The 26142-nt window shown below is 40.8% G+C and overlaps 6 protein-coding genes across 7 annotated transcripts; 3 read left to right on the plus strand and 3 right to left on the minus strand.

Annotated features, from left to right (window-relative positions):
* Positions 1–793: 793 nt before the first annotated feature.
* Positions 794–2521, minus strand: LOC145911919 (uncharacterized). The gene is made up of 2 exons (XM_082999353.1): positions 1358–2521; positions 794–1300 (listed from the first exon to the last, which is right to left on the minus strand). Exons 1-2 carry the CDS (start codon positions 2519–2521, stop codon positions 794–796), a joined length of 1671 nt encoding a protein of 556 aa, XP_082855479.1.
* Positions 2522–2990: 469 nt separating this feature from the next.
* On the minus strand, positions 2991–3878 carry LOC145911920 (uncharacterized). The gene has a single exon (XM_082999354.1). It carries the CDS (start codon positions 3876–3878, stop codon positions 2991–2993), a length of 888 nt encoding a protein of 295 aa, XP_082855480.1.
* Positions 3879–6440: 2562 nt separating this feature from the next.
* LOC145911921 (uncharacterized) lies at positions 6441–7658 on the plus strand. Its single transcript, XM_082999355.1, has one exon. It carries the CDS (start codon positions 6441–6443, stop codon positions 7656–7658), a length of 1218 nt encoding a protein of 405 aa, XP_082855481.1.
* Positions 7659–7783: 125 nt separating this feature from the next.
* On the plus strand, positions 7784–8493 carry LOC145911922 (uncharacterized). The gene is made up of 2 exons (XM_082999356.1): positions 7784–8197; positions 8299–8493. Exons 1-2 carry the CDS (start codon positions 7784–7786, stop codon positions 8491–8493), a joined length of 609 nt encoding a protein of 202 aa, XP_082855482.1.
* Positions 8494–8764: 271 nt separating this feature from the next.
* On the plus strand, positions 8765–9553 carry LOC145911923 (uncharacterized). The gene has a single exon (XM_082999357.1). The coding sequence runs from the start codon at positions 8765–8767 to the stop codon at positions 9551–9553; it is 789 nt and encodes a 262-aa protein (XP_082855483.1).
* A 5751-nt stretch (positions 9554–15304) lies between these two features.
* LOC145910934 (uncharacterized) lies at positions 15305–24240 on the minus strand. Of its 2 annotated transcripts, none has more exons than XM_082998160.1 (7): positions 24164–24240; positions 22711–23199; positions 22482–22650; positions 18889–19117; positions 18626–18744; positions 17806–18001; positions 15305–15750 (listed from the first exon to the last, which is right to left on the minus strand). In XM_082998160.1, exons 2-7 carry the CDS (start codon positions 23184–23186, stop codon positions 15476–15478), a joined length of 1464 nt encoding a protein of 487 aa, XP_082854286.1. In that variant the 5' UTR covers positions 23187–23199; positions 24164–24240; the 3' UTR covers positions 15305–15475. The 2 variants fall into 2 exon arrangements, with proteins under 2 accessions (XP_082854286.1, XP_082854285.1); XM_082998159.1 differs by lacking the exon at positions 24164–24240 and adding an exon at positions 23414–23509.
* Between the last annotated feature and the right edge of the window lie 1902 nt (positions 24241–26142).

Raw genomic sequence — 26142 nt, forward strand, 5'->3', positions numbered from 1 at the left:
GAAATTCCTTGTGCAGACGCAAATAAATGTTGCCCTAGTCCCCAAATCATCTCGCCACTACCAAAGACGTATCATGACGCATACCATGTGAACTTGCCGAGTCCTGAAGTAACCAAATTTGATGGTGATTCACTAAATTACTGGCTATTCGTACGACAGTTTGATACCTACTGTAACGTGCTTTTTCTGCGGATCGGCGGCGCTACACGTTACACAGCAGTTTTTTGGCCTTTAGCCCAAACGCGTCCCATCCAATCTTCTAGGTAGCCGAGCCCGCGAAACACAACAGACACTTGTATTCGATACAGGAACGACCGGCACAACAACGCGCCAGAAATGTAACGGTTTCTAGTTAAATAAACACAATTGTACATGCAATATATAGACAAATTCACACTATGGCAAATTCAATCGCACTTACCGAACTGTTTTGCGACCGATCTTATTCCGTAAATTATCAGTAGTGACAACACATCTTTCAGTTGCATTAGTAATCCAGTAAACTTTTCAATTGTTGCAAAGCAGTCAACAAACTATTTCGCGTTTTGCAACTAAAACCTTATTCAAATAGAATCAGTATTATTATATGTACCACAATACACAACTAGCAATGAAAAACATAACCATGCGGTCTGCACGCGCACGTCTACTGCGCAGCCTTTGTCACATAATAACGAGAGTTGTGCCAAACATAGAAAACATAACGTGAAAGAATTAACGAAATTGGGTTTGGGAATCTACATCCTCCCCCCGAAAATTGGGCATTGTACCAATTGTATATCGACACAAAGATTCACAACTCAGTCTCATTCTCCTGCGCGGGGATCGCCACGCAGAGCTTAGTGATGGGTCTCCTGAGGAAACCGCCGGCCGTCTTCACTGCAACGCTCCTCACCACTTGGTGTTTATCATGGAATAGTTCGGTGAATTTTCCAAGAGGCCATCGACATCGTGGAGCAGAATCATCGACGAGTAGCACAGCATCACCTTTGGAAAAATTACTTCTCCGGGTGTGCCATTTTTGTCTGGAGATGATTGTCAGGGGGTACTCCCTCAGCCATCGTTGCCAAAACTCATCGGCAACATGCTGAACCAGGCGGTATCGGCGTCTGGCGTAGCAATCGCTCGGGTAGGTCATCGTCGGCGGCAATCCCACCGATGGGTTAATTCTTAATAAGTGGTTTGGCGTCAAGGGCATGTCTTCACCAACTTCCGGGGAAACTTCAGTTAGAGGTCGTGAATTTATGATGTTCTCCACCTCCAACAGCAACGTGTGTAGGGCGTCATCGTCTAGTTTTCCCTAAGGATAAATCGCCATCATAATTCTTCGGACGGTTCTGATCATCCGTTCCCACACTCCACCCATGTGGCTTGCTCCTGGTGGGTTGAACGACCACTTCACCTTCCGCTGGCGCAAGTAGACACAGATCTGATTTTGGTTCCATTTTTTCACGTCTTCCTTCATAACGCGGTTAGCACCGACGAAATTGGTTCCGTTATCCGAGTAAATGTGTGATATTGGACCACGTCGTGCAAGAAATCGCCTCAAGACATTCAAAAAGGCGTCTGTAGTTAGGTCGGCAGCAACTTCTAAATGAACAGCACGTGTCGTCATACACGTAAACAGACATCCGTACCTTTTTATTTCGCATCTGCGTTGTCTGATCAGCAAAGGTCCGAAATAGTCCACACCGACGTGTGAGAATGGTGGTTCGTCAACCTGCAATCTGGACGGAGGCAGGTCAGCCATCAGCTGCTGTCCTGGCTTGGCGTTTCTTCGTCGGCAAAACAAGCAATTGCGTATAACCCGACGAACAGTCGCTCGGGCGTTCACTATCCAGTAACGCTGGCACAACAAACTCAATGTGTAGTTGATACCAGCATGCCCCGCACCTTGGGCGTGCACTTCTTGGGCAATTAATTCCGTTAGGCGACAATCATTTGGCAGAATCGCCGAATGCCTTGTTTCGTAGCTCAACGTCGCGTTGTCGAGTCTGCCGCCAACACGAAGTATGTCGTCCTTCAATATAGGGTCGAGCCTATAGAGCGCAGATTTTGGCAGCAGTTTACCCGTGGGTAGCGATGCAAGCCAATCAGCAAAGTGCTGACGCTGCACAAACTTGACGAGTTCTGACTCAGCAATTTTTAATTCGTCAACGGATATAGGCGAGTGTGACACGGTCACCTCTTTCTTTTTAGGTTTACAGTACAAGTAGCGTTTAAACCTGAGCAACCATGCAGTTGCCAACTTCAAACGATGTAGTGATGAAAAATAGACAATCAAACGATCAGTACCTTTTTCTTTGAGCGTTGTGAGGAAAACATCGGCCTTGATTCTTTCCAAGTCAAAGCTTTTGTAGACCTCAGCAGTAGTTGGTTTCTTAGTAAATCGATTTGGCCACTGGTCGGGTGTCTTTCGCAGGAACTCAGGTCCGGTTAACCACATTCCACTGCACAGTGCATTGGCAGTAACACCGTGAGACGCTGCATCAGCCGGGTTCTCGTCCGTTGGTACGTGCATCCAATCACAGACACAAGTGATTCAAAATCTGTGTAATTCGATTTCGCGAAAATATAGGAAAGTTCTTGCTGTCGGCGTGCAAACTCTGCAGCACGATGAATGAGTCAGTCCAAAACAGACAAGGACAGTCTTCTAAATCAAGTTCCTCCTTCACTGTTCATGACATTTTTACTGCATCCAAAGCAGCCTCCAGTTCCAGTCGTGGTATGGTTTGCCTTCCTGAACCGGAAAGCAGTGATTTGCCCATCACCAGAGAGCACGTAGCGTTCGAGCGGTCATCTACTGACTTCAGGTAACAAGCACAACCTCGTGCTTCTGACGAAGCGTCAGCAAAAACATGTAACTGTACTTTCAACGCATTGGTGGTCATTCGATAAAAACGAGGTATTCTTACCTCACAAAGGTCACAGAGGCTTTCTCGCCATTTTCGCCACATGGCTTGATCCGTGGTCGGCACGACATCGTCCCATCAAATCTTCTGTTGACACACGTCCCTGTAGATCAATCTGGCTTCTAGGACCACGGGTGCAACGAGTCCAAGGGGGTCAAACAGGGAGTTTGTCACGGAGAGCATTCCACGTCGCGTAATCGGTTTGTCCGGCAGGACGACATTAAATCCAAACTCGTCCTCCGGCAGACGCCAGCTGATTCCCAGAACACGTTCCTGTACCTCTCCGCCAAGCGGAATGTTCTGGATTAATTTGGACCTTTCTCCGTTAGGAACAGAGGTCATCACAACATCACTCGATGACAACCATTTTGTCAGCCTGAAACCTCCCATGGACAGTAGACTTCTCAAATTTTCCACCATTTTAATTCCCATTGTTTCTGTGGGGATTGATAATAAACAATCGTCCACATAAAAGTTTTTTCTCACAACCTCGGCAACACGAGGATCAAAAAACTTCCCAAATTCACGTGCGGTTTCACGTAGGCAGAATGTGGCGCAGCTTGGGGACGACTTCGCGCCAAATAAATGAACAGTCATTCGGTGAGGCACAGGATCCTTCAGTGTGTCGCCTCCTGGCCACCACAAGAATCTGAAGGCGTCACGATCCTGCTGCGTGACGCGTACTTGATGGAACATGGCTTCTATGTCCGCAACCAAAGCCACGGCTTTTTTGCGGAATCTCAGAAGCACTCCAACTAATGAGTTCATTAAGTCTGGTCCTTTCATTAAGTGATCGTTGATAGAGTTACCGTCGCACTTTGCGGCACAGTCAAAAACGATTCGAAGGTTATCCGGCTTCTTTGGGTTTACCACGGGGTGGTGAGGAAGGTACCACTTCCGACCATCAGTACTAATTTCTTCTTCTGGTACCCGTTCGGCATAACCCTTTTCCAAAAGGATTTGCATCTACTAAACATACTTTTGACTTAAACTTGCATCACGTGACAAACGCTTCCTAAGACCAGACAGTCGTTTCTGTGCCAATTTCAAAGTGTTGGGAAGAACATCTGCCGAATTTCGCCACAACAGCGGTAACTGGTAATGTCCATCTTTGTGTTCCACTTGCTTGGCCATGATGTCATATGCAATGACGTCTTCTGCTGAAAACATCAATCCAAACTCCATTGCTTCCCAGTTGCTCCGGAGCCACTGGAGGAAGGATTCGGCATCAACCAAATCACCACTTCGCATGGGGTAAGTTTCACCATCATCGGTCACGATGACGTCATCGATGTTATCAAAGGAATTGAAACGTTCAATTCCTTGTAACAGAAAACTGCAGCCCCTGGAGGTTTTCTGTGGAGCATAACCTCTTAGCAACCAACCTAGAGGCGTTTTGACAGCGTCCGGGTACTCCGGATCAGGAGAGAACCGACTCTCCAAACATCGATGAACTAAGTAGTGTCTGTACCAATAAGTAATGTGACAGACCCACCTTTGATTTGCGGTAAATGTACTCCCTTCAGATGCTTGGGGCGAACAGGTGTTCCAAACTTTTGGACATGCTCAGGCGGGACAGGGATTTCGTCAAGTAACGTAACTTCCGGTAAATTGAACTCCTCTCCTCCCATCAAGGGCAGTACTGGCATGGAGATTTTCGCGGTGTTCAGCTCCTTTGCACCATTGATCGAACCGAGCTGCATACGAACGGGTTCGCCTTCTACCTCAACATCCAACATGTTGATCAGCCGTTTCTCACAGAAGGTTTTGTCCGAACCAGTGTCCAGCAGAACATATGTTTCAATTTCCTTGTCCCCGACGCGGACTCGAACAGGAACAATGTCTAACCAAGCGAACAATGAGTTGCTACCATGACAGACCACGGTATTCAAGCAACTACCCTGCGTCAAAGACGCCGAGTCATTTCCATTTTTGTCCTCCGAAGATGCGTCCGTCGGTCGAGGTCTCGCCGGATTGTGCAGTAGCACATGATGGTATGCACTTCCACAACCTTCCTCATCGCAAACCGTCTTACTGCTACAATCGACAACCATGTGCCCACTTCAAGACACCGGAAACACAAACCTTTCGCTCGCACAAATTGTCGTCGCTCACGATGCGATTTCCGTTTAAACGCATAGCAGACGACGAGGTCATGCGGCTTTGCACAACAAGGACACGGTTTCTTTCGTTGTGTAGACTGTTGTTCGTTCTGCACCGATTTCTGTGCACCAGTAGAAGAAATGGCGTTGTATGACTCCGCCTTTTGTCGTTTGATACCTTGATTCTATTCAGGGCCTGAAGGAAAGAGACCTTTCCCATATACCGAGTTTGCTTCCTCACTCTGCTTTACAACGAAATTTGCAAAATCCACGAAACGCGCGACTCTACCCGTTTCCCTTTGCAATGCAACAGATACAGAAACCCATTTACATTGCATCTCCACAGGTAGCTTGCTAGCAATAGCAACAATAAAACCGACGGAATCTACGGTAGACATTCCAGTGATTTCCTCCAATGATACGCAGCATCTCTTAAGGAGGACAGCCAACTTTTCCAAACCGTCGGGGTCGTTTCGTCCAATCTTCGGACTTTCTTGCAACTTCCTTTCGCAGCAACGAGCGATGATATGTGGTTGACCATAGCGTTCGTACAATTCTTTCCAAGCAAGTTCGTAGCTGATTGCAGGGTTTGAGGATGACGTATGGTGCCTCAGCTTTTCATTGACACTCGGCGTGCAATGTTGCAGCAAGTATGTAAGTCTTAAATCATCACAGTCTAATCTGCTAGCAATATGAATTTTGTACCGATTTGCAAATGACCAATAGTCCATAGGGTCGCCATCAAACTTTGTTATTTGTGGTTTTGGAAGAAAACGTTCACCAACCTCCGTATAATGAGTTCTAAACTGTGTCGTAGAGGTATGTCCGTTATGTGGCGAGTAAATGTTATCACGTGGTACCTTTTGACGACTAGGACGTTCGAATTCCTTGAGCTTCATTTCATTTGGTTTAGGATCTTCTATCACTAATTCTTCAGGATTCTTGGGACACACTGTGTCTTTTCGGGGTTCGTTCAACCACAACATTTTGTGAACGTAAGTTGGTAGACAAATTAGGTGCGTCTGGACGACCCAAACAAATTTTGTTGAACACACTGACGACACCGCAAAAACTGGACACAATCGCAATTTCCGTGTCAGTCGAACCACTTGATGGAGGTGAACAAATAAACTTGCCGGAAGTAGTAGTTGTTGAACAAATACCTGTGAAACCGAACAAGTCTCCCACCTGGAAAACTCGGAAGATACACCCATCAATTAGGAGTCTACAACTGTCTTCCATTGCTGGTGGAACTGTCACATTGTTGATTGGTGCTAATGTACCTCTGACACATCGCGTACAGTGCAGTCGTCCTGGAAACGACGAATGCCCAGATGCCGTGAAGACGCCTCTTGGATGGTCTTTGCTAGGTCGATCTCTCGAGGCTGTCCGCAAATCTGCTGCAGATGCCAACTTTGCTTGCGTCATGGATACCGCCCATACCATGTTTCTAAGCGACGAGAGTGACCTGATCCCCAAAGAAGAAGACGAATTGTTTGGAAGTCCTTTCTCCAGGGAAGATCGGAGGACGTACCAATTGATGAAGGACTCCGTCCAATACATTGATGGACATTATGAATTGCCACTGCCGTGGAGACATGATCACCAAGTTTTGCCTAACAATCTGAAGATGACCAACAAAAGATTGGAATCGTTAAAACGTCGATTGAGCAACGACGAGAAAATGCATCAGAAGTACACTGAGCAAATGCAAGCAACAATTGACAAAGGATTTGCCGAAGAAATACCAGAGGAGGAACTGATTACCAAACATCGGACGTGGTACATATCTCATTATGGTGTTTTGAACTCTCACAAACCTGGTAAGTTGCGTGTTGTGTATGATTGCGCAGCTCAATACCGTGGACTGTCTTTGAACCAAACGTTGATGCAAGGTCCTGATCTTGTCAACAGTCTACTTGGCGTCTTGTTGCGCTTCCGCAAGTCGCCAATTGCCTTGGTAGCTGATATTGAGGCCATGTTTTACCAAGTGAGAGTTGCCCCTCGTGATCGTGACAGTTTGCGTTTCCTTTGGTGGCCTGGAGGGAACCTGTCAGGTGAGCCTGTGCCCCACAGAATGAATGTACATCTCTTCGGGGCAACTTCGTCTCCAAGCTGCGCAACCTTTTGTTTACGTCAAACCGCTGGTGATTTTGGGAGTGAATTAGAACCCATTGTTGCCTCTACGGTTGAACGTAATTTCTACGTCGATGACTGCCTCACATCGGTGACAGACGTTGAAACTGGATTGCAGCTTGTCGATGGTCTGCGCTCCTTGCTTGAGAAGGGTGGATTTCGCTTGACCAAGTGGTTGTCAAACTGCAAGGAGATTCTTGATCGCTTACCGGAAAATGAATTATCAATGGCTTTGCAGGTGCGCCCGATGGACGCTGAAATACAAGAGCGTGTGCTCGGTATACAGTGGAATGTTCATACAGGCGCATTTCTATTTGCCGTTTCGTTGCCAATGAAGCCGCGCACTCGCCGAGGCCTCTTGTCAACTATGAATTCTCTATTCGACCCATTGGGTTTTGTTACCCCCGTCGTGTTGCGAGCCCGGCTTATTTATAGAAGCTTGTGTAAGCAAGAAATTGAATGGGACGAAGGGATGCCTACTAAGGACGAAAATGGGAGAAGTGGTTAGTCTGCTTACACAGCCTGATAAGAAATCAACTTCATGCGTTTGCTGACTCATCCAAAGAAGCCTACGGAGCTGTGTGCTACCTCCGATCAACGAATAAAGAAAGCGAAGTGACCTGTACCTTGGTTATGAGTAAATGTCGCCTAACACCCCAGGGTGAAAATTCTATTCCACGGTTGGAATTGATGTCTGTTGTTCTGGCTGTGGACGTGGAACAGATTGTCAGAAAGGAAATGTGTTTGCACCTGCGTCCCTCTATATTTTGGACGGATTCGTCTATGGTGCTGCAAAGCATTAAAAATGATAAACGAAGATTTCCGTTGTTTGTCTCTCGTCGTTTGGCAATGATCGAGAAGAATACCTGTTTGAAGAACTGGAAACATGTTCCGACGACGGAAAACCCTGATGATTTGGCTTCGAGGGGAGTCCCAGCCGATGCCCTGGTGAGGAGTGAATTGTGGCTTGACGGACCATCGTTTCTCAACAGGGCGCCCGACTGCTGGCCAAATATGTTTGGTGACGCTGCTACAGATCCTGTTGAGGTTAATGTATTTGATCCTTGTGGTGTGTTTACTGTGGTAGAGAAATGTCCTCCCACAGATGTTTTAATAACGAAATTTTTCTTCGGTTTTTGCGTTTGAAGGCAATTCTGCGAAGTGCGAGAACCGCGAGATTTGGCTCCTCGGCCCTGAGAGTTGATGAGCTGCAGACGGCTGAAGCCGAGTTGGTGAAATATGTGCAACGAGGTCATTTCTCACAATGGATGATAGCAATTACCCCAGATGGAAACTTGAAGAAACCAAGCAAGTCATCGGCAGTTTTCGTATGGATCCTGTGATGATTGATGGAATGCTTAGGGTTGGCGGTCGTTTGGAAAAGGCGCCTATTCCTTTTGAGGCCCGACATCCTGCCATTTTGCCTCACAACTCGTACGTGACTGAGTTGCTAATTTCCCATTTCCATGCAGAGTGTGGACATTCTGGCGTGAACCACATTCTGTCCCAGGTGAACCATCGCTATTGGATCGTTAAAGGTGCAGTGGCGGTGGACGTGTTCTCCGCGCATGTTTGGTATGCCGGCGTCGTAACGCAAAGCCTGAAGGGCAAACTATGTCCAATTTACCGCCAGTTCGCCTGCAAATGAATGAATTTCCCTTTGCATTTAAAGTAGTCGATTATTTCGGACCTCTAGTCGTCAAGCAAAGGCGCTGCGAAGTTAAGAGATGGGGTTGTCTCTTTACATGCTTAACTACAAGAGCAATTCATCTCGAGGTGGCACATGACCTAAGCACCGATGCCTTTATAAATGCCTTACGCAGATTTATTGCTCGTCGCGGCGAAGTGCTGCAAATTTATTACGATAACGGCACGAATTTTGTGGGTGCTGCGCGTGTTCTTCGTGACGCCGTACGTGAATGGAACCAGAACCAAATAGAAGAGTTCTTCAAAAAGAAAGAAGTTCAGTGGCACTTTAACCCACCTGGTGCAAGTCACATGGGAGGTACCTGGGCAAGGATGATTCGGTCTGTTCGACGCGTCCTCTCCTTGCTGACGAACGAACGAGTCCTCAACGATGATCAACTGCAAACGTTTCTGCTTGAGGGGGAATCAATCAACTCGCGACCCCTGACTCCGGTCACACTTGATGACGTTGGTGAGTCACCATTGACACCTAATCACTTGCTAAGGATAAATCCGTCCGGAGGGATGCCTCCAACCGTCACAAGTGATCGTGACTGCAACACGCGCCGGGGTTGGCGCAAGGTCCAATATATTGCAGATCAATTTTGGAGACGATGGTCTCGGGAATACTTGCGTACAATCATCGCTCGCCAGAAGTGGCATCATGAGAAGAGAAATGTCCAGGTCGGTCAAGCTGTGTGTGGTCGTACCAGTTGATGGGAGAGGAGACGATCACCTGCCACACGATAACCCGGAGACAATGGTCGCTGAGAAACACTGACAAACGATTGATACAAACGCGCGTCGAAATTGTGTTGTAAAAAATTGAACGTCGCTGCGACTTATCAATTTTGGGGGGGAAGTGTAAGATTTCTGTGCGCGTAACTTTCCATGTGAGGAAATTTCATAACAATAGAAACGTCATAATGCCCCTACCAACTGTATGATGCAAGGCTAGTGCCAACAGTCTTAATGTTTGCCACGTGTTGAACTTGTCTGTGCGTGCATTAAACTGTTTTGGTGGTTAAATATCTGTTGTATATTGCAGTGAATTGACTAAAGTTGATAACTTAAATAGTGACTGAATAACGTATATTTACCTGGTGCAACCGAATGCTATTCGAAGTCGGTCCTTGTGCATCTTGTATTGGTGAGTTAAATGTTGTCTGTCATGTTGCATGTTTGACTGTTCGCTAATATGTGTTTGTTTGTTTAGTGAACGTGTCACAGTTTGTTACCTGTGCCGCAGAATAAAAGAATATTGTTCTTTCCTGACGGTACGGTCAAACCCCTGTGACAAGGTTACCTGGCCGTGTTACACGCACAGTTACATACATTGTGCAACCGCAAAAGCAGTACTGGAGTACCAATGTTTTTCACTGTACAGTAAAACTTGTACTGAAAAAAAATATTTTTTATCGAAAATTCAAATACTGCAAAATGGACAAGTGCTGAAATCGCACAGTTACATACGTTGTGCAACCGCAAAAGCAATACTGGAGTACCAATGTTTTCCACTGCATAGTAAAACTTGCACTGAAAATAAATATTTTTTATCGAAAATTCATATACTGCAAAATAGACAAGTGCTGAAATCGCACAGTTACATACGTTGTGCAACCGCAAAAGCAATACTGGAGTACAAATGTTTTCCACTGCATAGTAAAACTTGTACTGAAACAAAATATTTTTTATCAAAAATTCGTATACTGCAAAATGGACAAGTGCTGAAATCGCACAGTTACATACGTTGTGCAACCGCAAAAGCAATGTTAGAGTACCAGTGTTTTCCACTGTACAGTAAAACTTCTACTGAAAAAAATATTTTTTATCGAAAATTCACATACTGCAAAATGGACAAGTGCTGAAATCGCACAGTTACATACGTTGTGCAACCGCAAAAGCAATACTGGAATACCAGTGTTTTCCAATGTATAGTAAAACTTGTACTGAAACAAAATATTTTTTACCGAAAATTCATACACTGCAAAATGGACAAGTGCTGAAATCGCACAGTTACATACGTTGTGTAACCGCAAAAGCAATACTGCAGTACCAATGTTTTCCACTGCACAGTCAAACTTGCATAAAAAAAAATATTTTTTATCGAAAATTCATATGCTGAAAATTGGACAAGTGCCGAATTCGCACAGTTACATACGTTGTGCAACCGCAAAAGCAATACTGGAGTACCAATGTTTTCCACTGCATAGTAAAACTTGTACTGAAACATAATATTTTTTAACGGGCCATTTATCTTGGTCAGCAATAGTAGTCCCCCTTCATGAGTCATCAGACCCGGCAATTGTTTTTGGCAAACAAGAGAAACTGTAACCAGGTGCACAATAACAAATGACTTCTAAAACTCAATTTTTAGGATTTAATTGAGAGATGCGGCCTTCAGGTGATGAGGCAATAACCTTTTTTCACATTTAACCATACATTAGCACGATACACGGTATTTCCATTGTTAATATTAGGGATGCACCGAAAGTTCGGTTTGCCGAATTTATTCGGCCGAAACCAAGGTTTTTGTAATTATTCGGTTCCGGCCGAATATTTTTGCAAAATTCGGCCGAAACCGAAACTTTTTTACTGCATGCAACACTGATACACAAAGTTTAGAATCATTGTTTCAACTGTACTAATTTGTTTTATTTGGTAATTGTCATCGAAATTAACTTCAAGAAGTTGGTACAGCATTCTTAATATGCCAATGAAGGGCTGTATGATAGGATCAGTTCAATTTCAGCATGTTTTGTTTAAATTTATTGCGATTTTAAAGAGATGGACACCAAAATTAGTTTCGGTTTATTCGGCCGAATTTATTTCGGCAACTTTTGCCGAATAAAAAAAATGCTGTTTCGGTGCATCACTAGTTAATATCCTATATGAGCTACATATCTACAAATATATTAAAATATTACTAAATAGACCATCCAACTAAGAACATTATATTGGCACAAATACTATATTTCATCTCTCAACAAATCTACTGAGAAGAATGCGATCCATCACCAGACTAACGAGACAGCTACTTTTTCCCTCCCGCTACACGGTTTGAAGACCTGCTGTGCTGAAACCCCGCAAAAACTATGCCTATTGTTCGCTCACTATTGAATTATGACCTCATTCCACTATCAACCAATCGGAGCGTCGTCTTAACTTGACGACGTTGTTGGCGCGCTTACTTCAAAGGACCGAACAGCGCAGTGGCATTGCGAGTGCGACAATAACGCCATCGCAATTTCACTGGGTTTGTTAGTTGTAACCGGTTTTCCGGTTGTAAAATTCACCGACATATGTTTAGCATTTGTCCGCCAAATTCAATTCTCACTGTGTAGCGACGCTTCATACACACGACACAGCACATAAACACCTTTATATTGGAATGTGGTAATCAAATTTAACAAATGAATATCACTTATTTAAATATTAATGTCTTTGAAGTATGCCAACTCTCTCGTCTAGTGATTGGCCTTTCTTTCACCTTGACATCAAACCGAAATGTATACGATTCATACTAGCTTACTTTCAGCTTACTTCAAGCAAACACTCTATATGTGGCTCTTCCGTATGCAACGAATGCGATTGAATTGCACCGAATCGAAAACACCTTCTGTAACACGGCTAACTGAACAGGCTCCACAGCCAGCTTACTTCGTCACGGGGGTTTAACCGCAGCGACAGAAAAAAACACTATCTTATATCTTTATTCTGCGGCACAGTCAACGAACTGTGACACGTCCACTAAACAAAACAAACACACATTAGCGAACAGTCACACATGTAACATGACAGACGGTATTTAACTCACAAATACAAGATGCACAAAAGATCGTCTTCGAACTGCATTTGGTTGCACCAGGTAAATACACGTTATTCAGTCACTATTCAAGGCCCCATATCAATAATAAATTCCCAAATTCAAGTTTTGAAGGCCATCAATATTAATACCTATACCGAGTGATGCTTTTTGTCCACAACAATTCCTGTGGTCGGTGACCCATGAACATCTACTGGTACTATTTAAAGAAAAAAAAATTGACTGCAGCTGCATCGGACAAGACACAGCAAGGTTCTGAGGAGCCTCCAGGAGGATCTTTTATCCTATAGGATAGCAAAAACAGCCCCAGGGGGCAACCAAAGCAACTTTCCTGTGACAATTTTTTTGCCATTGCGTAGAAAAGGGTTGGATCCAATAGCAAATTGCAAATTGGATGAGGTTTTTGTGATTAATTTTTTCGCAAAACCAACTTACATTTTTTGCAGCCTATTCAGCTAAAATAATGTCCGACCAGAGGCAAAATGCCCCTCGCTTCAAGCAACTATCCTGCAACTAATTTTGACCTGAATGCGTAGACAAGAGGCGGGCCTAACATAAATTCACAAATTAAGGTATATACTTCTGTGAATTAATTTTGAGCTATGAACACTTGAACATTTTGGTGATTTTTTTGGCGAAGGGCAAAAATGCGCTAAAACTGCACCAAACACGCTGGCAACAGCACGTGACTCCCTGCTCATTCAACCCGAAAATTGAACCCAATGCATCACCGGTTGCCTTGTGACATCACTCAGTTTCTCTATGATCGAGGACGGGCATTCCCCGCGGGCGAAACTTTTTTAATAGAAATACTGATATGCGGTCTCAAGTTACCAACTTGAGTCAATTTACTGCAATTCACAACAGATATTTTCATTTAACTACAAAAACAGTTTACAGCTCGCGGATAAGTTCAACACGAGGTTGTAGGCTATAGTATTCTTTGGTCAAACCCTCCACGTGGCAACAATGGACTCACCAACTTCTTTCCTTTGAAACTGGTTGCAACTGACTAAAGAATTCTACGCAATTCTAACTTGCACACCACGGCGATGACATTGACCAATAAATACGCTGACTTTCTTTGAAGCACAATACTTCAGCCATTCTTTCACACGTGCATTGCAGTCCTCTTTGATTTTACGAAATTGACACTCCTGTTTGGCTTTATCCTCAGAATTTTTACGGTGTTCATAAAGCCACAGTGCTCCATGTAGTCATTCAAAACATTAAAAATTAACAGTTTCTTTTCCTTGACCTTGTCATCATTGCAGAGTACACGTCTGTCCTGCCTTTTGTCGTGATGATGCCAGCGCAATGAGTCTCAATGAAGGCCAAATGACACCACAACATCGACTCAGTATTCTGCTTCGCGGTGGGCCTATAGCGAATTCAGGTCCGGCCGACACAATTTTAGCCATTTTGTTTGTCAACAAGCATACCCTCAACAAAACCAAGTCTTTCTCCAGTCTTATTAAAACGCTTAGTGTCCAATTTCAAAAGAAGTTGAGAACTTTCATGAAATAGTTGGGATTCGCCATGTAAGCGTGCCAAACTGCCGTATTAGATTCTTTCCCAACACTGGAACGCGACCCCGTGCCTTGCTCCTCGCAATAGTTTCATATGGATAAGTATGCTGACCTAGCTGTGTCGCAGTGTTTCAGCTCAACAATAGAAATAATACACAACATACAAACAATAATACAACCAGGGTTGCCATTTGGCCGTCTTCACGGTTGGCCGTTTGAAAATCGGCCTGGCCGCGAAAAAATCGTTTGGCCGTAAGGCAGATATTTGGCCGAATTTGACTTGGTACTATATAAATCCACAAAAGGCACGATTGTGTTGTCAAAAATATGTCTCAGAAAAATTGTTACGTCATAAACTAATCTTGACTGAGTTGGCAAAGAATTATGCTGCAATCGTAATGTTTTAGCAACATAACCGGTTTTGAAACCACTGATAAGCATATAGATAACAGTGTTTTAAACATACAATTTACGAATTTATTTCCGGCTATATAGTCGTTTCTAAAGGAAATCATCAAACTTATAACGTGATTTGGTCGAATTTTGGCCGTAAGAGAAAAAAAATATCAAAAACGTGATTTGGCCGAATTTTGGCCGTAAGAGAAAAAAAAATTGGCCGTCAAGTGTTTTGACCATCTGGCAGCCCTGAATACAACACCCAGGGAGGCAGGCAAGAATGAACTTCTCCAGCAACTAATTTTGTCCAGAACTAGGGACGGATTTTTTTTTTGTGAAACCTCAAATGACTGCTGGGGCCTTAAACAAGTCATTTTTCTGTAAATAAAGTCTGAAGTTTAAGCTGCTTTCGTAATTTTTTTTTTTCAGCACCAAGTAACTATCTGGTATAAATCAAATTCCTCCCAAAACAGCACATGCTTACTAAAAATTGACCCACTGCTTCACTGATTGGTTAGTTACGTCATCATTATATTATGACAGAGGACAATAACTTGGGTTTATCCCGCAGCGTAACTTATTTTAACAGAAACACATATGGGGTCTTCAGACGAATCAGACTGACCGCCCAAGAAATTGTTACAGCACAAAACTAAACATTAGGTTGCCCCTGTCCTTCCGTTCATTTTGGCATTAAAGTTAATTCATTACTGAATATGAACTTTCAACTTTTTATTTGACAACATTATAGGATATATTTTTCTTCATTTGTCTTCTAGTTTAGGCAGGATTTTTTACATTTATTTCGGCAAGACCATGCATTTCAATAGCTTCCAAACAAGAAGAATAAAAAAATATTAATAGATGGAAACTTTTCTTGAATACATTTTAATTCCATCCGTTATGAGACCATTCGATGAAAGTACCTAAAGTACCTATTGGAACCGAACTCCGTTGAAGTCGACCTGAATCAACATTCATCCGTTGGATTGATTTTGGTGTATATTGAGAATCATGGTTGGTAGAAAAATAACGTTTCTTGTCTAGTGGAGGAGCAAAATGAGTTTTGCACAAATTTGCAAGTCCTGCATTGTGCAGTTTTAGGCGATCTGCATCATATGACTGAAAATCACTCCAAGTTGTTGATCTTAATTGTAGATCTCCTGAAAAAAAATTTTTTGTGTATCATAGCAACATCCACGAATACTACAAAACATAGAACACAGTGCTATATTTCACATGCAAATTTTACCAAAATCACTCAATAAGGAACATCAGCCTTTTGCCTAATCATTTAATTTTTAATACCCGTCACAGTAAGGTAATTCAGCAAGTTGTATTAGTCAAAGTTAAATACATACTTTCGTCAACAAAACCTTAACTTCACCATTATCCCCACAAATTTGATGTGTTTTTCACAAATAATAATAAATTTCATGGCTATGTTTAAATATACAGCCGGTTTATGACAAATGTATTTTTTTTTAAGTTTTAAATACGTCATGTAGGTCTCAAAAACGTTAGAAATATGTGAAGGTTGTCTGGCAAGTTGTGTGCTTGTGCACCAGTGTACCTTGGCCACAATATGCCCCGTGAAACTACTGAGCTCCTGTACCTCAGTTGGTAGATTGTTGGGCCTGGTTAGCCCAGGGTCGTGAGTTCAACCTCACCAGGAGCTTGATTTTTCAAATTTTGCTTCGACTTGTCAGGAAAAATTGGCTGATCCAGCTAGGCTGCAATGCCTGGGCTGCCAAGCCTGCAAACCTAATGAACGTGATACGATAGCTGTGATCGCCAAGCAAGGACCTGCACAGTGGGACAATCCTGCCAACCATGCCATTGCATCAAACACTACCGCCATGTAAGAAAAACATGATAATCTGACTATTCTCGCACAATTACATTAAAAAGCATTCAATCTTTACCCACACTACATGATTTCGTATTGGATTCATTTTTGTCACGTAATGGGGCTGTCCAAAGACAGATTTCCAATATGACTTTTTTGAAGATAACTTTTAGCAAGCAAAAAACAGAACAAAGTTTTTTGGGCAGAGGCCTATTGTGCATTTTTTTTACGACTGCGATCAAATGAAATCTGTAAGTTGCATAATTTGATTTTAGGCCCCCATCTCACTATTAGATACTAAAAATAGAGTTTTGGAAGTCATTTTCCTTTGTGCACCTGGTGACAGTTTTTCTTGTTTGCCAAAAACAATTGCTGGGTCTTGTGTCGCAAACTAAAACCATACTAAAACTGCCTGAAACATGCTGAAAATGGCCCTGGCAACAGCCTGTGCATCTGTTCTCTTTCAACATTAACACTGGCACCCATGCATAACCTGCTGCATTGTTACACACAATTACACTATGTTATGCAGGAGTTCCAGAAGGCCATTTTTCGACCAAGAAACTATCTTACATAGAAATACAGAAATGAGGCTGTCAAACTTTAAAAGTTATGCCAGATTTTGCATAAATATTTGTGTTCCTGGCACTAGGAAGAGCTGCAGGTCCGTGGAACTTTCTTCTTGTAATGTAGATAAATCAACCCTTCCAGTTTACAGGTATTAATTACAACTATAGAGTTTGTTGTGGCATGTGCTATGATCGTTTTGTGCTACAGCCTGTGGCTGCTTGTGGATGGCACAATGGATCTTTATCCCCTATTCTCTCTTGGCGATAACATTTAATATAATCAGTGATTGTTTTCTTTCATTCTATCCATATACAATATCTTAGCGTAATGGATAAACCTTAAGTTTAAGTCAGTAATCATATCCCAATTAGTACGAAAGTCTGTGCATGTTTGTAATTGTGCACATGAGCTCTAAGAAAGCTGCTTGGACTGATGAAATAAACATTCTGGTGGAATGTTTGATTCTGAATGGGTTGTGGTTCAAAATTGTGTACTATGCAAAGTATTAGTAGATCAAGCAACAAACATGGGAGGATGAAAAAATTAACCCATACCATCGAGGCATTGGCATACATTCACATTTAGATATAGAACATTCATGTTTCTAGAACAATCCCCTTGAGGTGCACAAGCAAACATGACTTCATTTGCAACAAAATATCACCAAATGGTTTGGACAGTTTTTTATTTGAATTATATCAAAGATTTTGAACAATAGTTTATATGTCATAATTTTTTGGCCAACCTAAGAAATATCTTTGTTGTTCAATGAATGTAATGCACATGCTAGATCACTCACCAAACTGATGGAGGGGGACAGTGCTTTTTGAATAAGTAGGTACCCTTCTATAAGGAGCAGTTTCAGCATTGTAAGTGGAGTCACATGTGGTGTTGTAGAAAAAGGATGAAAGATCCTTTTCTCCAAGTTGAACATTACTTACTGTACGCAACTGGGCACCATTTACTCGAGGAATGGCAGCTGCTGAGAGATCGAGCTAATAAAACAAATGCATAGTGTTAAAACAATTAGTAGAGGCCCACCGAACTGAAAAAATTAATGTAAAAAATGCAACAACATAGACAAATATTTTTAATTTTTTTCAAATAAACTTGCATGTATAAGCAATAGAGCCAATAGTGTTTTTTTATAGTGAGCTGCAGACAGGGCAAATGTTTCAACCTAATAAGCCTTATCAATGCATCTATGGTGTGACTTACAAGATGTAGTCACCACAAAGTGGAAGTATCTAGTATAGCTAGTTGACGGAACTTGTGAACTAGTGGAATTTAGTGACACAAAAGTTTATAGTTTGCTTTGGGGCTAAGTACCAACATGGAAACTCAACTACCATTTCTATATTATTTCTTAACATAAAAAAAAATTGTGGGGGAGGGGGTTAGTACATGCAAAGTCAAATTCAAAATTCCTGATTGTCTAACAAAGTGACATTTATCATTAAAGTAAGTGGGGCCAAACATGTGAAAGAACACTTGGGTTGGGATGTATTTTTTGTGGTTAAGCTGTCATGAATATAGATTGCATAATGGTGGTTTTAGTTTGGAACCAAGGAAAGGAAGCAAAGATGAAACAAAACACACACAAAAAACTCTATACATACATGCTTATGGTTAGATCTGGTCACTGAACCATTAGTTCGTTCAAACAAACGTAATGGATTAGTATCCCCTTCAGGAATATCACTTGCATTTCGATCTCTCTCCCTTCGATACCTTGGGACTAAAAACACATGTATAAAGTTTATTTGTCAATGTTGATAACAAAAAACACTCTGCCGGACACCTAACTTTTATTGTTGTACCAGTTTTATGTGCCAACCACCGTTTCATGTATTAGAAATTTGAAACTAGCAAAACAGCTTACCAATATTTCTTGATACTGGGGTATAAGATTCTGCATGTGTGCTTAAGAAGTGATCAAACTTTCCATGCTCATCCTTCATTTTGTAGTTAGTTGCATATAGCTCATTGTATGGATCAGATTTTCTTTTTTCATTGAACAAAGTGTGATTTTTCTGAAATGATTCCTGCATTGTTGTGTAAACAGTTTTCATTTTTTCTCGGTCTCCTTCAGGGATTGAAGACTTTGTGTGCTGAATAAACATATATAAAATTAGAAATATACACTTCATCATATCAGTGTCTTGCTACTTAACTTCTGTTTTCTAGTGTATTTGGCACTTGATTTATTGAAGGACAGATTTATTAAACTTATATAATATGAGCTTTCGTGAGGTATTGTTCGCTGCTACAGGTGTAACTACTGGCATAACAAAATAAAATGCTGTAGAAGTGCAAAAAAACACAGATAAGCCATTAGCCAGTTTGGTCTGGCACCATCCTGATGTATACAGTGGCTGATGAATCCATTTAATAATGGAGTTATAAACAGTCAATGTGATGTTGTCTAGCCAATTTTCAGCAAGTTTTAATGTTCCTCTCACCTATTACAGCACCATAACCCTGATATCATCAACACTATGATCAGGCTTGTGAAAATGGGCACTGTTTGGGTTTTCAGAATTATTAGACCGGATGTCATTTTTTCAACTGTTTACCTTCTGTGTCAACGTCTTTTTGATTTGTATGTGTTAAGTGTGTGTGAAACGCACACATGCTATGTTGTACATTGTTTTCCAGTGTTAGTACATTTATAGCACCTGATGCTGGATTTGTTTGGTGGCAGCCAGTGCTAAAGAAGTAAACATATTTCTGGTGGTTGTACATTATATACAATAACAGGCAGCTGTGACAACACTGCACTTACTTTTTAATATCCTAGCAAAAACATGGTATGCATGTAGAACATATAACACCAGGGCTTCGTAAACTATGGGTCGCAACACCAGTTGGGGTTCCCTTGTGTAATTTTTGGGTTGTGAACTAAAATAACCGCCAACAATTTTTGATAGAACATGCAGTTATATTTTCATTCATGTGTAGGCTACCTGTCAAGGGGGCCCAAAGACCTACAGCAGTGGTTTCCAAACTGTGGTATGCACACCACTGGTGAAAAAAGATTTAATAATTTGTGCAAATTTCGACTGAAACTGAAATTTTTGGAAGGCTTGAGTTTTGAACGATTAAATTTGGCATACTGAGCTTTCTGTGCATTTCTATTTAAGAAGCCCTGTACTAGACCAGTGGTTCTAAAAGCTTTGGGGACCACTGCACACTTGGATCCTGTGGATAAGCTTGCAAAAACACTAAAGGTGTTTTTAATTACAAGTCAGTGTAATTTAATACAGTTACAAAACAGTATTTAATGTGAAATATAGGCTTGTTGCTTATACTAATAGCATTCAAATAAACACATAAAATTAAAATATAAATGTCCTTGTGTCAAACGTAGTTTATTGAAGAGATTACATATTTTGCTACAAAAAAACACCTTCAGTTCTAAAGTAAAGTAAAACGGAAAACAAAAGTAAAATGTAAAACAGGCCGAACATATAGACTGCCGGTGCTAACTACCTCCAGACTAGCAATGTCAGGTGACCTACATGCGTGGTGTAGCACTGTTCAAGCAGTCATTGAACTATTGTTGTTCACAAACTATACCTTACAGGACAGCAGCACTTGGTTCTTTACCTTTTTAACCTGCCGAACCCCTTGGATCCCCTGTAAGTGTTCGTCAAATCCCCGCAATAAAAAATAAGATAAGCGAAAATAGTAGACGGAATGTAATACGAACTGAAATCAATCTAACATAATTTTAATGAATTTTGGTTGCTGTGTCCAAGCAAAGTCATTTTAGCATTCAGGATGTTATGTTGTGCTGTTTTAACGCAACTAGAAGGCAATGGTATTCAAAGATGGGTCAGTTAGAAATGACTCGAGTCAAAGATTTCAAATTTGCATAATATTTCATAGTCGCTCTATAAAATATATTTAGCAGTGCCACAAGAATGTCTTTTGATTGCACCAAAGCATGAAAAAAATGTTTTAAAATGCCCTTTCTAAAGACTATTAATGTCAAATATATGTGCTGATTGTTTACGTCAGCCATAAATACAAACGATTTTCAAATTCACGCAAGTGTTCAGCAATTCCTATCTTAACTCCTGCGAGTACAAATTGTTGTCATGTTCATTGTTACACAACAGAAGTAAAACTATTAAATGATTACAATTCAACCTCCAGGTGCCTACCTAACTTACGCAACTAAATGCGCAAAAGACCCATAATAGTCAATGAGAGCTGCAGACAGGTGTACACACTGCTTCGACCTGTAAGGTCTCATCAGTGCAGCTGGTGACCGTGGCACATAAATATTTTTGTTTCTGCAATTAATTTTGAAAATGACTAAACTGAAATGTTTGCTGCTTTGTCGAACCCCTGAAATGTCGCCATCAAACTCCTGCTGGATTGGAACAGTAACATTTAAAAGTTAATCTAGGTTTTCTGCTTCACAGAGATAATGTGCATGTTTGTGGCTTCCATGAAGGCCCATGAAAAACAGGTGCTAAAATACTAGCTGACAATTATTAAATCCACTAACTACCCAAATTTATCAACAAATATTGCAAATCAGTTTTACACAAAACCTCACACATTACATTGGAATATACATTACATTCTCTTCCGTAAAAAAAAGTGTTTAATTACATCCATATAATAACCAGACACAAAAAGCATGCTATTTTGTGATGACATGATCAGTTATCAAGCTTTTTGTTGTTCATTGCTAAGATTTTCTTATTTGCTCCGAATGCATTTGGGTGATATGGCTTACTTCTTTCAAACTATTGTGAAAGCTTTGTTTAGGTTATTATTGCCTTCCTTTCTAAATTTTTGCTAATATGTTATTCTAGATTGGTTTTAAACAAGTTCATGACAAAAGGGCCACTAAATGTTAAGGTTAATGGAATTTACTATGAAAATATGTATAGTATGTGTTCAGGTTAATGGTCCTGCCTAGGTGTGTAGGTTAACTAACTGTTAGAAAATGCATTTTGGATAACGAAGATTTTTATCCAATAAAGCAAAAAGCTTTCCACTTGTTTTAGTATATACATATCATAAATGGTGCCTAAATTTTACTTTATTGGTTTACTACCTTTATGCTGGTAAACATTACAGGAAGTTTCCACTGTGATTTGAAACTAATATCAGATAATTTCAAATATTACCAAATACATTGAAGTTTCACTTGTATAAGCAAAGAAGTGTTGCTGGTCAGGTTTTGAATTTGTGAAGTAAAAACATTTCCATTGTGAATATCAGATAATAAAGTTAGTTCACAGTAAAACAACATAGACTTGAAGTAGTTGACATATTTGAATCCTTGTGGACAGGTCAGGTGGTATTACAGAATCTTTATTGGTAAACTTGAAACATTATGATTTATGCCTGTTTACACAATCATAGTCATGAAACAAACAGAATACTACAACATGTATACGTAGGCCTATTTTTTGTTGTGCAGAAAACAAATTTACAAATAATTTTGCAAACCTTGGGCACAGCTTTGGATGGAAGTACATGAGATCCTAAGAAATTGATGCCATGAGTTGTTACAAAACGTCTTACATTGTCACCAACAAGAGAAGATTTTTTGACACTATATTCAGCAAACACTTTTTTAGGATGTTTCTGCTCTCTGTGAAATCCTTGAAAAGTCTCACTGTAATAAATGCAACAAAATAACATGTGGTTTTTCAGCATGACATTATACTAGTTGTACCGATAGTGAGAAATATGCTCGTCTCCCACTTGATGATCTCCTTGTGGAAATAAATTTCTGGTAGAAATCTTTCTAGAATTAGCTTTACCATAAGATTTAGGTGTGTAATAATGTTCATGGGTTGTGTTGAAAGTTGACATTCTATGATCAGAATCCATTTTAAAATTTGTTCCATACAAAGAATCATATTTATCCCTTCTGTCATCATTAATAGACTGCTTGGCAGGAAATGCTATGCATGTTTCTGTTGCCTTCATGTTAATTTTTTCTTCATCTTTGTGCTCAAAATTTGAGAGTCGTGGAGGCAATGCAGCCTCTGGTTTGTGTCTGTCATTTAATGGTATGTAATCATTTTGAAAAGTACTCTTCAAAGCACCAGGTATAAATCGGTCATCATATGAAATTTTGTAATGTGAAGATGCCAAGAAATCCTGCCCATTCAATAAAGCTGGTATATAGCTTTTCTTTTCAATCATTTCGCTTGATTACCTAAGAAGCATTCTGCATTAAAGCAATATCGGAAATTATTAAACTAAGTGTACTAACAGAAGTTTATTTACTGGAAGTTGAGATAGCGATAATAATAATAGAAAAGAACTTTTCGAACATATAATCAAATATTAAACTGCCTTGTATCTCCAATATTAACCATCTGCACTAAAAAAATTGCTATGTTAAACTTTTTTGTAAATCATATGGGCACCTGACTCGAAAAACTCCCAAGGTTTTATCAGTGTCCATGCTATTTTATTGGTTTCTTACTACAGTTTATTTACTCAGTCTTCTGCACCCTGCAGGGTTGAGTCAACCTCAAAGTTATTTTCATGTAGGTTAGCAGTAGCCTAAAGCCTGAGGTAGGTAGGGCATCTTGGTATAGTATACGAACATCGATAGCGTAGACAAACTGACGTTTATTGTATGTTATGCATTGGAATGGCTAATTATTTTTGCACAAATTGCCGAAAAAATTGTGAAATTTGTATGTCATTCTTTTCAATCAGGATCGTAACCTCCATATTTCAATGCATTATAAATGCAAACTTCATCAAGAAGCAAAATAAGCCGAATAGAGACTAAAACAGTTTGTAAAACATCGATAGATAAGCAAAACTTGATTAGCAGGCTATTCCAGTGTTGCCAGATTTTTTTTACCAAAAGCGCCTAATTTTTTGTTTCAACACGCCCAAAAGGGGCAATTTCTGCAAAAACAACACGCCCTAATGCGCCAAATGTTAATGAAGTTTACACATATCAGTTACGTACACCAATGGTCATTTTATGCTTATGGTTGAACACTTAAACCGTAAATTAAGACCGTGAGCAGGACGCAACACCTGTTACACTCATTATTTTGATCACTGTCGTCTTTGCAATATGATTATGACGTAATATTTCGTTGTGTGATCAGTTTGCAGTATTTTGAATACAGCTGAAACAGCGTTTTGTTACCTACCGTAATTAATGAGTTAATAATCAAATTTTTAAATTTCTTAAACACGCCCAAATGCGCCCAAAGCGCAAGGTGCAATAAAAAAGCGCAAACACTCAAGACAACACGTCCAATTGAGCGTAAAAAACGCCCAATTGGCAACACTGGGCTATTCAGAAAGTATGGTAGATGTAACTATAGTAACGATACTTTATTTTACATTTACACGCTTGGGTAAATACCACCGTCATTTCGACGAAATGGAAATTGGCTAAAACCGAAATTATTTCACGCATAAGTGAACACGACTTCAGACGATTGCGTTCACACAAATACTGCATTAACCCGTGACAAAAACAAACCATGCGTTATAAAAACAAGCATTTCAATCAACAAAGTTAGCAATACTTTTTAAACAATACAAAAGCAAAAACACACAAAAGCAACTGTTAATGTAAGCCAAAAATCAATCACTTTCCGGGCCATAGAACTTCCAATCAATTTGCACAGGGCTTGCCTAAAGCATGCTGGTGAAGGGTATATAAGTTAAAACACCAACCGGCTCCACAATTCCCAGCGAAATGGACTCAAACAAAGGTCATTGTGTGTGACGGCATAGAGGCTGCTTGTGAGCGCAATGGCGGCAGAGACATCTTGACAAAAAGCGAAAATTCAAACATTTTCCGGGCCATATGATTTCCTATAATTTTGCACAGGGCCTGCCTAGAGAATGCAGGTGAAGGTGATATAAGTTAAAATACCAACCGGCTCCACAACTCCCAGCAAAATTGTCTGAAAGAGGCTTACTATTCCTCATCTTTTACCTAGCTTATTACTATCGTTTTGTAGTTGGGTGTGGCGTTGAAGATGTTTAACGTTATGGAAAATGTTGTATTTTCTCCATATTCCTTTTGATTAACGTTGGATTTTCATGATGTTTTCAATGTATATTGTGTTGTCTGATTGGTCGGAGCAATTGCTCCTCTTTTGCTCCTATTTTAAATTGCCCAATGGACGTCTTTCCTAACCTTTGTTACGTCACAACAATTACTCCGGAAGTTTGTTCAAAATTTTATTAAAGTTCACTAGCTATTTGTTACCTTGGTGAGTAGATGTTTGAAGATTTATAGATTATTTTGTTCGTGTAGGTGACTATAAGATTGTGTAGAACTTTATATTTGCCTTGGAGAAGCTTACCGCGATGCATACAATGATGGTTTGATTTTTACATAAACTTAGTGAAGAAAGTTTGAAACTATTTTGAGACTTTGAAAGCAGAAATATTTAAGTTCTTTGCTATCGTATTGAATTAAAATAATACCTTTCATCTGCTAATTGACGTAGTTAAGTAGGGGAGATGTAGCTAAGTGTGAAGAGTGGTTATAGCGACTGGGAGACGCAGTTAAGCACTCTTTAAAACGATGCAATCTGTGCTGACGGGATCTGTTTTATTTAAATTGATAATTTTGCAGAAAACTATACTTGCAAAACGCTCTATTATCATTCAACTGCTATCCGAGACATCATCCATATCCAACGACCTCAGTATCCAATACATTTCTCAACAAGCCACGACAGTCCCGTGTTTGAGGAGTAAAGATCAATTGCCGATGGAAAGAAGAACGCCGCCCAAGAAATATGAAGTTGGAGTGTCCGGGAAGCAGACATGTTACCTCCTTGCTAAGGGGTCACCACTTTCTTCCGTGTTGTTGGTGACCGATAGCAACGGGAGGAACATTGTCTGCCCCCAGGTGGTATCGGCGATAAGTAAACTTTTTGCGTTAAGTGCCATTTCTATTCCAGGGGGAACACGGAACCATGGGGCGGAGGAAATCATGTACGGGAAATGGTTCGAGTCAGTTGATTTTATCATTCTGGCTCTTGGTACGAACGACCTGGTCTCTCGGCATGCTGATCACCACCATAACAGTATCGGGACTGATTTTCAACAGCTGATCGAGGTGTGCCAACAAACGTACCCGCAGTCCCAGGTTGGTTTATTG

Source organism: Ascidia mentula, chromosome 8 (genome assembly GCF_947561715.1).
Source record: "Ascidia mentula chromosome 8, kaAscMent1.1, whole genome shotgun sequence".
NCBI classification, from domain to species: domain Eukaryota; kingdom Metazoa; phylum Chordata; class Ascidiacea; order Phlebobranchia; family Ascidiidae; genus Ascidia; species Ascidia mentula.

Coding starts and splice junctions, on each gene's coding strand:
- LOC145911919 (XM_082999353.1), bottom strand. CDS start 2,521: ATGCACGTACCAACGGACGAGAACCCGGCTGATGCAGCGTCTCACGGT. Junction 1,301..1,357: donor GAGCAAGCCACATGGGTGGA/GTGTGGGAACGG, acceptor ATTTATCCTTAG/GGAAAACTAGACGATGACGC.
- LOC145911920 (XM_082999354.1), bottom strand. CDS start 3,878: ATGCAAATCCTTTTGGAAAAGGGTTATGCCGAACGGGTACCAGAAGAA.
- LOC145911921 (XM_082999355.1), top strand. CDS start 6,441: ATGGATACCGCCCATACCATGTTTCTAAGCGACGAGAGTGACCTGATC.
- LOC145911922 (XM_082999356.1), top strand. CDS start 7,784: ATGAGTAAATGTCGCCTAACACCCCAGGGTGAAAATTCTATTCCACGG. Junction 8,198..8,298: donor CTGCTACAGATCCTGTTGAG/GTTAATGTATTT, acceptor TTGCGTTTGAAG/GCAATTCTGCGAAGTGCGAG.
- LOC145911923 (XM_082999357.1), top strand. CDS start 8,765: ATGTCCAATTTACCGCCAGTTCGCCTGCAAATGAATGAATTTCCCTTT.
- LOC145910934 (XM_082998160.1), bottom strand. CDS start 23,186: ATGATTGAAAAGAAAAGCTATATACCAGCTTTATTGAATGGGCAGGAT. Junction 22,651..22,710: donor GAGCATATTTCTCACTATCG/GTACAACTAGTA, acceptor CATTTATTACAG/TGAGACTTTTCAAGGATTTC. Junction 15,751..17,805: donor TGTCCCCCTCCATCAGTTTG/GTGAGTGATCTA, acceptor ATTTTTTTTCAG/GAGATCTACAATTAAGATCA.